The sequence below is a fragment of the Anomaloglossus baeobatrachus genome, chromosome 2, assembly GCF_048569485.1.
Source record: "Anomaloglossus baeobatrachus isolate aAnoBae1 chromosome 2, aAnoBae1.hap1, whole genome shotgun sequence".
NCBI classification, from domain to species: Eukaryota; Metazoa; Chordata; class Amphibia; order Anura; family Aromobatidae; genus Anomaloglossus; species Anomaloglossus baeobatrachus.
In genome coordinates, this window is record NC_134354.1 from 180,149,414 (window position 1) to 180,161,574 (window position 12,161).

Below are 12,161 nucleotides of genomic sequence, written 5' to 3' on the forward strand. Positions count from 1 at the left end.
TGTTTTATCATCTGATTCTAGTGATAGAATAATTTCTAAGCTGTCCACTTTGGAAGTGGCCAGTCTCTGGAATAAGCTGAGGTGTCGTGACAATTGCAGCCATCATGCTTCACTGCACTGGAGGAGTTTGAAGTGTTTTCCTTATTATGTCTATTTTTCCCTTGTCTGTCTTCCTTCCCTTGTGTTGTATTATTGTAGTGGTGAGCCTAGTCCTCTCACCGGCCTTCTCACTAGCCAGGGTGATTTCAGGGCAAGCTAGGGCCTAAGCACATGATCGACAACAAGGGAAAGGACTCAAATAGAGACATTAGGCAGTGCAGAGAACAGACTCAGATGAATGCAGGAGGTGACCCCACTCCAAACCCTCTAGCGCCAGGGCCCACCATTCTATCGTGTACCCTGTATGTTGTGGCGCTCACCGGAGGATCCCTTGTACCTGGCGGGAAGCTGGTGGTCACTACGTGACAGCAAGTCTTTGTATAATTGAAGGAAGGGTGAACGAACAAATTTACTGAGACATTCTTGATAAAAATCTGCTGGCATCTACCAGGATGATGAAACTAGGGTGGACATTTCAGCAAGATAATCCTAAACACACAACCAAGGAAACTATTGGTTGGTTTTGGAGAAAGAAAATGAAGCTATTAGAATTGCCCAGATAATCACCTGATCTAAATCCAATAGAAAATTTATGGAAGGAACTAAAGCTCAGAGTTCATTGAATGAGACCACGGAACCTTCAGGATTTGAAAAGTGTCTGTATGATAGAGCGGATCAAGATCACACCTGAGCAATGCATGCGGCCAGTTACTCCATATACATGGCGTCTTGAAGCGGTCATCAGGAACAGAGACTTTTGTACAAAGTATTAAATACATTTCTATAAATGTGTTCAATACTTTTTCTCTGTGTCATTTCTCATTCTAACACAGCACTAAATTTATGGACATCTATGGTTTGATACATTTGCCTGTATGGATTAAATAAACTGGTACAGACATCTGCTGAGAAACTCAAGTCAATAGCACCTTTAGAAATATGTTTACTTAGAAAATTGGTGATGTGTTCTATACTTATTTCACTCACTGTAAACATATCATTTGTATGACCAGCTTAAAGGAGTTGTTTACTACTCAGACAACCACTTTCTAATAATGCATCTCCCAGTGTAAAAAAAAAACACAAAACAAAAAAAAAACCATAAACTCCCACTCGGACAATGTTTAACAAATGATTGCACCGGGTCTACAAGGGTTTCATTCCCATTGTTATGGCTTGTGAGCCCTACAGCCGCATTGCAACCACTAGTGGGCTGCTTCGTTCACCCTAGCATTGAATGAACTGTGGAAGTAAGAAGGAAGTGTAAGGCTATGTGCTCACGTTGCGTTTTTTCATGCGTTTATGCAGCGTTTTAAACTGCAGCATAAATGCATGCTTTCTGCTTCCCCAGCAAAGTCTATGAGAATTTAGCAAAATCCATGTGCACAATGCGTTTTAAAACGCAGTGTTTTGCATGCCAAATTTTTGAAAAAAATCGATGTGTTCTAAAAAGCAACATGTCACTTCTTTGTGCGTTTTGGATGCTTTTCCCACTCTGTCTATGGGAGAGCAAGCATCCAGAACACATGAATTCCGCATCCATTCTGCATTCACAATGCATCCAAAACACAGCTTTTTGGCTGCGTTTTGAACGCACATGCAGACAAAACGCTGCAAAATATTTGTCACAGCAGAACGCAACGTGCGCACATACCCTAAAAACTGCAGGCAATGAGCAACCAACATAGCTGAAACTGTACTGATGGGAAGGTGAGTACATAGTATTTAAAAAGAGGTTGTCTGAATAGTGCACAATATGATTAGTGTGACAGCAATATCCATCACTGATTTATATTATATCCCTGTCCAATATGGTAACTAATAGTTGCAGCCAAACAGTGGTGGACATACTGCAATGCAGCTGCACCGGGGCCCAGAAGTTCAAGGGGCCCTTGCTGGCCAGTTAGTAATGAGGGCAATCTGGCCCATTGTTCAGAGCTTGAGGCTCCAGGGGGCCCTTGGCCAGATTGAACCATCACAAGCAGCATGCCGGGCAGGGAGCGATCCCACTGGGCCGCAAGGTGCAGGCAGAAGAACTCAGGATTCTGTCCTGTGCTCCCTGCCCGTCGCTTTCTCTGTGACACAGGTGCAAGTTCTTTGATGACGTCAGCACTCCATGCGCGCCTGTGTCATTTGAATAGTACCCAGGAGGAGCAGAAACGGTGCAGTGCAGCAGGGATCCATATGGAGAGGACAGTAAGGTTCCCGATATAATGAGATTACCTAGCCGTTGGTTATCAGGCTCACATGAATTGGCGAATACGTAAGCTAAAAATCTCTTCTTGTCAATATTTCCAAAGCAGTAATGCAATGCTTGTCTTTTTACTCATTTTTCACATTAGTTATGTATTTTTCTCCTTTCTCTGATATTCTTATAGCAGCAATGCAATGCCAATGTCCCCTTATATTATTGAAGGCCACTGGATATGCTTTTGTAGTTATGTTGTTTTTTGGTTGGCGCCTGTTCACATTTGGGGAAGATGCTGGTCAGTTTTCTGATATAGTTATAACTTATTTATTTTTTTTATAGACTGAGGAGGGGACAATAAGGAGGGGGAGGATTAAGATCTTTGGGGGGTATTCTGGGACATTATATGTGAATGTCAATTTAAAGGCAAGTTGTCAGGTCCCCTATGCCCTCCAGCAGCATTCCTATCAGTGTCTAAATTCCCTGCATAATCAGCCCCGTGTGATGTTATTCAATAAAATTAATGTTTAAAAAAGGATTTATAAAGTGCACGTTTTTTCTGCTAGTCGATGGGGCGTTGCTTCCTAGACTAGCCGGACCTCTTTTTATGCTATAACACAGCTGTGGGCATAATAACATGATTTCCACAAGCTGGCATCACTGCCAGACCCTGTAAATTCTGCACATGCACGCAGCTGTATTCACTCACATTGAATCCCATCTGACGTCGGGTGTAGTCGTCTCGGCTTCAGAGAGGCACACTGCACATGATTGGAAGAGATCACTGCGATAAGACGAGTCGTGGCTGGAAGATGGCGACATGAAGGTTTGATCAGATAGAGAAGAAACAACCGAAAACTAATCAGATGAGATATCAGCGTAAGTAACTTTATGAAAATATTACTTCTGCACTATTCAGTTGTGCTAAAAAGTTTACAATCAATATGAATGATAACACAAAATCATTTTTTTCCACTAATGGTTAGTGGTTGGGTGAAGCCATATATTGTCAAATTACTGTGTTTTCTTTTTTTAAATCACAAATGACAACCAAAAACATCCAAATGACCCTGATCAAAAGTTCACATACCCCTGTTCTTAATACAATGTATTTCCCCCTCTAACATCAATCACAGCTTGAAGTCTTTTGTGGTAGTTGTGGATGTTACGGGGGAACCGGCAGATTACGACCAGGGGGTATATATCCTAATCGCCAGTCGGGGCCCACCGTGCTCCAGATGACAAAGGAGCTGCTGGCACCTGAGGGTTAGGCGGAGACTATAGAGCTGGATGGCTCTGAGATAACCCAGGAACTCTGGGAACCGGTCACGTGTGTTGGGACACGTCAGACCGGACGACAACCCGATTAGCGTTTTGGTGCACCTAGCGCTACACCAACCACGTGTGCAGGAAACACGTCAGGCTGGGTGGTAACCCTGTAGCGTTGACCGGAAGACCGCCACGAAAGCGCCCTGTCGGCCACGTGTGTAGGACACGTCATGCCGAGCGGTCCTCCGATTAGCGTTTCTGCCAGGAACTCTGGGAACCGGTCACGTGTGTTGGGACACGTCAGACCGGACGACAACCCGATTAGCGTTTTGGTGCACCTAGCGCTACACCAACCATGTGTGCAGGAAACATGTCAGGCTGGGTGGTAACCCTGTAGCGTTGACCGGAAGACCGCCAGGAAAGCGCCCTGTCGGCCATGTGTGTAGGACACGTCAGGCCAAGCGGTCCTCCGATTAGCGTTTCTGGCCACCTCTCGACTGGCCACGTGTGTGTAGGACACGTCAGGCCAGATGGGTACACCAGTAGCGTTGACCGGGAAGCCGAGGAGGATAAGGAACACCCTGTTAACTCCACAGGGGTCCTGGGGTACGCTGTCTGTGCGCGTAGGGGGCACAACCGGACAGGTGGCGCAGCAGGTGCGTTGTCCGTGTGCGTAGGGGGCACAATCAGACAGGTGGCGCAGCGAGTGCATTGTCCGTGTGCGTAGGGGACACAATCGGACAGGTGGCGCAGCAGGTGCGTTGTCCGTGTGCGTAGGGAGCACAATCAGAAAGGAAGTACAGCAGCCGCAGCCCAGTTAACGCCACTGGGCTGCTATAGCAAGACTGGAACGGCAGGAGGGAAGCACGGCGCCTGACCCTGATGTGCCGAGCCACGAATCTTGGCGTGACAGGTACCGTTCGCCTAACCCTACCTACCGCTTCCCAACATAGGCTTATGCCGCAATGAGGCTCTAACATGGAGGTGTGCTCTGACTGAGCAAAAGTGAAGACTGCGCACCTCCATGTTGTCTCCAGCCCCTTTTATAACCTGGGTCCGCCCCAAACCCAGGGTGGAACCACCAAGGTCCAATAGCAGAGTGCCATGTTATCAGTGACGTCACATGCGACCTATCCGGAACCACCACGTCATTGATGACCTCATGGCAGCCACGCCCCAAACACTTCACCAGTCATCGTCTGACGACCAATACTGAGGTGCCAGATCATAAGGGCGGGCCTCTGCGAGCCAGTCCGGAGTTGCCACGTCATCAGGACACCTGACACCCTTTGCCCTATCAGGGCCTGCCACCTCACGGACATGCTCAGTGAGGTCCTTACCGGACCTAGCCTCTGGTGCACTAAGTGCCTGAGCATGCCCAGTAGCCTGAACTGAGGACTTAGTCTCAGACATAACACAATCAGGCTGAGCATGCTCACTGGGCAAAACACCGGGCTTAAACTCTGGCTGGGGTAAATCGGTGCACGCATGCGCACTAGCCGCCTCTCCACACTTAGACGTGGTGGAAGGAACAGCCAACTGGACGACCCGAGGCACGGCCAAGAACGGCAGCCGGCACCTGGGCGCAACAGGAACCGCAGCAGGCTGCTTACGGCTATGGCGGCGCCGGTTCGTAACAGTGGATGAGGCTCTTTATTTTCTCAGATGGTAAAAATACCCATTCTTCTTGGCAAAAAGCCTCAAGTTCCTGTAAATTCCTGGGCTTTCTTGCATGAACTGCGGGCTTGAGTTCTCCCCAGAGTGGCTCAATGATATTGAGGTCAGGAGACTGAGATGGCCACTCCAGAACCTTCACTATGTTATGTTGTAGCCAATTACAGGTCGACTTGGCCTTGTGTTTTGCTTCGTTGTCATGTTGAAACATCCAAGTACGTCCCAAGTGCAGCTTTCGGGGTTGATGAGTGCAAATTTGCCTCCAGTATTTGCTGAAAAAGTGCTGTATTCATCTTTCTTCAACTTCGACCAAGTTTCCTGTGTCTTTGTATCTCACACATCCCCACATCATAAGTAATCCACCTACATGCTTTACAGTAGAAATGGTGTTCCGTCCATCTCTAAATTAACGATTATGATTGTGGCCAAACAGTTTGATTTTGGTGTCATCACTCCAAGGTACCTTGTTCCAGAAGTTTGGAGGCTTGTCTCTGTGCTGTTTGGCGTATTGTAAGTGAGATACTTTGTGACATTTGCGCAGTAATAGCTTTCTTCTGGCGACTTGACCATGAAGCCCATTTTTCTTCAAGTGCCTCCTTATGGCGCATCTTGAAACAGCCACACCGCTAGTGTTCACTGAGTCCTGTATTTCGACTGATGTTATTTGTGTTTTTTTCTTTGCATCCCGAACAATTTTCCTGGCAGTTGTGGCTGAAATTTTTGTTGGTCTACCTGATCGTGGTTTGGTTTTTACAGAGCCCCTTATTTTCCATTTGTTAATCCCAGTTTGAACACTGCTAACTGGCATTATCAATTCCTTGGATATCTTTTTGTATCCCTTTCATGTTTTATACAGTTCAACTATCCTTTCCCCTAGATCCATTGACAATTCTTTTGCTTTCCCCATGATCCGTCAATCCGGCGAAATGCCGGATGTGTGAAACGGCCCTTACAGACCAGAAAAGCACATGTGAGTAAGAGGCAGATCCTCCACCATGAGAACAAGGAGGCAGTAACATCTGCAAATTGTACATGTAACCTGCCCGAGTTCTATTATGGCTGTCTAAACCTGGCCTTAGTGTATGTCCACAAAGGTTTTTTAATATGAATTTTGCAGTGAATTCTGCTAAAAAAAACAACATTTAAAAAACTCACTCTAAATATTTTTTCCTATTGATTTAAATGGGAAAACATGGCTATTGCGCTCATGGTGGCGATTTTTCTCAAGTGTTCTTTTCAACATGTAAAAAGAAGTTCATCTTGCAGTGTTTCTGCTTGCAAAACTGCTCAAAATGTGATTACTGAAGCAAATTAGGCAGAATAAAATTGATTCAAAACTGCATAAAACAAAAACACATACAAAAAAGCTCTCAAATTACCTATTTTGAATTTAACTCCATGTCAAAAACATCTATGTGAACATACCCGTATGACAAAGAGTGTCGTTTGTATTATAGCACTATATTGGCACATTTTGTCTTAGCGGATTGTTGCAACACAATGATTTTTCAATGAACAACAAGGTCAATTGCTATTTGCTCGTATAAAGAAAATATGCTTCACAAAGTTATGTTCAGTATTATCATACCTGTAACATATTTTCTTTGTTTTTTTCAGCTACCATGTAAGTAAGCAGTTCTTAAAGGGGTTGTCCACTTCTTGGACAATATAGTTTTTGACCATGAGTTTGATGGAACATTACATTTATAAATGCGATTATACCGTACATCAAATTTATCTGCTGCTGGATCTAGATCGCCACCTAGTGGTTATCCTTTAAATCCACTGTAAATGATATTGGGAACCTTCCAGAAAATAAATTGAAGCATCGTTTTTCATTTGTTTCATACAAGAAAGGGGCGACCTAAGGCAAATGTTATCAGTGCAATCACAGCAGTAAAGTATCTGAGGAAACATTTCTGACTTGCAAGCTTACATGGTAATCAGTGAGTAGCAATGAGCCAAAAGAATTTAAACATAGCCAATTTTGTATGGATGATTTCAGCTCCAAACAATCAAATGAAAAGTTGGGAGAAATGAAAAAAAAACAAACAAAAAACAAAACAAGCATTTGGGATACTACAGATTTTATTTCAATCAACAAGCAAACACATTCAAGCAAGGTAATGATAATAAATTGCTCTTTTCGACCGACAGATTGGAGAACACTAATTGATTGGATTATATAGTGTTACAGGTCAGAGTTCTACATCTTGTCCAAATTCCCCTTTCTTACTTGCACAGCATAGCAATATGAGATAAGCTCCACTACAAGGATGCACAGTACTATATATATATATGTATATATATATATATATATATATATATATATATATATATATACACATACATACAGTGCCTTGCAAAAGTATTCGGCCCCCTTTAATCTTTCAACCTTTTCCCACACTTCAGGCTTCAAACATAAAGATAAAAATTGTAATGTTATGGTGAAGTCAACAAGTGGGACACAATTGTGAAGTTGAACAAAATTTATTGATTATTTTAAACTTTCATAAAAAATAATTAACTGAAAATTCGTGCGTGCGATATTATTCGTCCCCTTTAAGTTAATACTTTGTAGCACCACCTTTTGCTGTGATTACAGCTGCAAGTCGCTTGGGGTACATCTCTATCAGTTTTGCACATCGAGAGACTGACATTTTTGCCCATTCTTCCTTTGCAAACAGCTGGAGCTGAGTGAGGTTGGATGGAGAGCGTTTGTGAACAGCAGTTTTCAGCTCTTTCCACAGATTCTCGATTGGATTCAGGTCTGGACTTTGACTTGGCCATTCTAGCACCTGGATATGTTTATTTGTGAATCATTCCATTGTAGATTTTGCTTTATGTTTTGGATCAGTACAAGCACAGTGGATGTGATTTCTAGAAATCCAGTGCCCATTGTGCTTGTTTTTCCGGCAGCGAAAACTGACCTGCAGCATGTCAATTCTTTGCTGCGGAGATGCAAGCATTCTCCCGCAGAGAGAACACAGCAAGAGACCAAAACCGCCTGAGCCCAGATCGTGGGTACGAGTAGCTGCGGTCTCCTGCGGAGGAGACTCGCGGCCCTGCAAATCAGGACCCGCCACATCCAGGTCACAGCGGGTCCTGATTGTGTGCACATACTAAATACCAGACAGGTCTCCTGCCATTGCACCCCATGTTCCTGTCATGTGGCAAATTTTGGCAAAAGGCCACATAACGGCAGAAAATTGATGGCTGCAATATGTCGCTTTTGCATTGGCTTCAGCTAACACAAACTAATGAAGGAGGACTACTTCAGAAGAAGTGGTGCGTTATAGGTTAAGTTCACACAAAAAAAATGTACGATTTTCCTACAAAAATTGAGTTTTTTCTTCTGTATTGTCATCCGTATGACATTCATTTTTACATATCAGCGATTTTTAAAATTTACAAGTACAAATACAGTTTCCTATTTTAAAGAATTGCAATGTATCTGTAAAAATCGAATGCTGTGTGGTTGGATTTGATTGTTTTTGTGCACCCGGAGACTTGAGAATATACACAGACTGAAATATAGATAAGACTAGTGAATGCTGCAATTTTCTTCAACTTAACATTAAGACAGTTAAACACATAATCCCCTGAAAAGTTAAATTGAATAACATTAATCAGAGTGCCATCAGGTTTTTTTCATCACGGACAGCAATCAGACAGAAAATGTGGTTGTGAGAATTTAGCCTTTGTGTGGGCGACACTAATCTTCATAGCCAATTTTTATATTTAAAGTTATGGGCAATACTACATTCCCTACTGATCTCAGACTGTTAAAGGAAACCTTTCACCAGGTTTTTGCTACCCCATCTGAGAACAGCATGATTTATGGGCAGAGACCCTGATTCCAGCAATGTGTCACTTACAGGGCTGATTGCTACAGATTTAATAAAATCACTGTTGTATTTGCGCCAGATCTAACAATTCCCTTAAAGGGAACCTGTCATCAGAAATTTTGCACTAAACCTAAAAGATTCCCCCTTTGCAGCTCCTGGGCTGCATTCTAGCAATGTTCCTGTTGTTTATGTGCCCCCTTTCTGACCAAAATAAAGACTTTATAAAGTGGTACCTTTTTGTATTCAGATCTTGATAATGGTACACGGGGGCGGGCTCTCTGGTGTATACAGAGCACTGTTTTATCAGCAGGAAATTATCAAAACTGCAGTAATCAGCCATGTAAGTGACACATCACAGGAAACAGTCTCTGTGTGTACAATACGCTGCTCTCAGATTAGAGGGCAACAACATGGTGACAGATTCAGATTAAATCATGCGTGTCCTTTGGCACAAAACCAGTAGAAAAGCATAGTCTTGCTAACCTCATTCCACACAAGTTAAAAGTACTTTTGGTGCACATGTGACGCCCTGGACTAGCCAGGTAGTCACAGACACACCACACACACCCCTTGCCCGGACAGGTGACACCAGTCACACAAAAATCCTTGTTGCCACCCTCCAGGGTTTGATGTCCACACGAGGTGGGGCGGAGCCAGGCGGTTGACTCCGCCCACCGAGGAGTTCACAGGCCTGGAGGCGGGAAAACACAACAGACAGTAGAGTCAGGAGTTCAGTGGAGTCAAGAGTGGAGTTCAGACAGTGAAGGAGTGAGGAGGGAAAGTCAAGGGCAGACCTGGGACCAGGCCTGCCACGGACTGTCTAGGTGTCTGGGTCAGAGCCCAGGCACCTCCAGCAAGGTCGGCAGATGGTGGCCGTCTGCAGGAGTTGGTGTACGGTCAGTGAAACCGTAGGACCGGGGTCGGGCAGTGGCCCGCTGGTACCGAACCGGGGAGCTGATTGGAAGCCAAGCACCAGGCAGGGTACTCAGACCCCGACTAGGCTAGAAGCCGCCTTTATAGTCAAATTTACTGATTGCGGTCTGGACCTCAGGGGTTCATTCCTACCCAAGTCCCGATTGAAGGCAACAGCCCAACCATTCCGGATAAGTGCCACCGCCAAAGGCAAAAGATCCAAGGGGCCAGCGCCTGCGGGCAAACGGGCTCCTGCGACATTTACACGCCGGGGAGCGGACTACTAGTGTCCAGGTACAGGGGTCACTCACAACACAATATCGGTACAAAGAGAACGACAGCCGCCACCAACCCATCCATGGAGAACACCACAACCGGCTGTGGGCCCCGTCCATTCTACCGTTTGTTTACCAGAAACTCCGTTATCTTGTGTCAGAGTGAGTACACCAGTGGCGTCAGGCACCGCACTGCGCTGCACTGCAACACTGTGCCCTGCACTCCGGCCCTCACTTTCCCACGGGCCACCGGGACCATCGCCCCCCTGCCCACGGAGAGGTTAACACCGAGCTGCATAACACTGTCCCCGGGAGGCCTAGTCAACGGCAGCGGTGGTGTCCACCATACAATCACCACAACCTGTGGGTGGCGTCACGAACTTTGCTAATTCAACCCCCTAAACCCCTGCGTGCACCGCCACTACCCCTTGCAGAGCGACGTGACCCCGGGTCCGTGAGAGGCTCGAGCCACTACCCGCAGTACGAGCACGGACCCGAGCGGCTCGGCGGCCGCAGCCGAGGCCGCGGGGCGGTACACACACACTGTCAAATATATATAGGAACTGTTGAGATTCCCATGCTCTTTCACTGATTTATTGTTTTTGAGTAGCTGGTTCCTATTCATAAGCATTCTGCTAACATTACAGGTGCTGGCACTTTCTTACACTTTCCAGCAAATATTGCTACTACCATTGACAAATGACTTACCTGCTGTGAGTTGAAAGCCTACCTCTCAGGCAGATCAAGAGCCAAAGATTTGCCAAAGAACTGCCACGGCTTCCTCTAAGTGTATGTGCCCACGATCTGTGGGACTGTGAACCTCCTCTGCGGGAGAGCGCAGCTGCTCGTGCCCACGATCAGGGTTTAGGTGCGCTGCGGTCTCTCGCTGTGTTCGCTCTGCGGAGAATAATCGCGGCTCCACAGCAAAGAATTTACATGCTTGCAGCTCAGAAAGCCACACCGCAGGTCAGTTTTCACTGTGGGCAGTACATGGAAAGTGGGCATGGGATTTATAGAAATCCCATCTACTGTGCTTGTACTGTGCAATAAAGCTGAAATATGCTGCGCCCAGACGCTGTGAACCCTGATGGTGGATACGTACCCTAATCCATATCTGTGTCTTTCCTGCTGCTAGAAGTGGATCATATTTGAGAACAGGTGGTGGACACAAAGTTAGACAATAGGGAGGCAATTTTAGGCTGTCAAGTTTTAGTTAATTTTCCTGGATAAGACAAAGTATTTTTTTAAATCAAATAATCTGCAGATTTACTAGGGTGGTGAAAGGCTTAATAAAGGCACTCCTGATGGTCAGGGGCAGAAAAAAAGTTTAATGTTTCGTACTGGCATCAACTTTCTATGGTGGGAAGCTTAACACTGAATACAGGGCCCACATCTTGCTCTGCACTAATCATAGTGTTCAGTGGAAGAAAGTGAAACTAATTGAAGGAACAGGCGGAGTAGTCTATGTTTGTGCAGAGCACTTAAAGGGGCTCTCCACTACTTTGACAACCCCTTCTCGTCCACCATGTTTGCCCATAAAAGTAAAAAAGCCTATACTCTCCTCTGCTGTCGGCACGGTTCCAGTGATGTTGTAAATTGTGCTCCCAGGGCCCATGTGACATTGTTATGACACACGAGCACACGCACAATAAGCGTTAGGTTCTCAAGCTCCGTCTTGAGACGGGTTAAGTAATTAACAGGAAGTGAGCCCTGCGGCTGCCCCTCACTTCCTGCGCGTGAGGGGCAGCCGCAGGGCTCACTTCCTGTTATTTGCTCCTATGCCTGAAGACGGGGCTAGAGAAGCCAATGCTGATTGGGTTTGGGGCTCGTGTCTCATAACAATATTAAATGAGCCCCAGGAAGGTGAGTTCTGACATGGCTGGAACTGTGCCGGCA

General features: G+C 45.5%; 1 protein-coding gene across 4 annotated transcripts in view; it reads right to left on the bottom strand.

Moving 5' to 3' along the window:
* The window catches only part of LOC142288327 (uncharacterized), a 936,281-nt gene that overhangs the window by 548,444 nt on the left and 375,676 nt on the right, over nt 1–12,161 (bottom strand). For 3 of the 4 annotated variants that reach the window (XM_075333504.1, XM_075333503.1, XM_075333508.1), the window contains one exon: nt 2,997–3,092. The exons of the other annotated variant lie outside the window; for it this stretch is intronic. In XM_075333504.1, the coding sequence (XP_075189619.1) occupies nt 2,997–3,092 (96 nt within the window). The remainder of the gene's footprint in view (nt 1–2,996; nt 3,093–12,161) is intronic. 4 annotated transcript variants of the gene reach the window in all.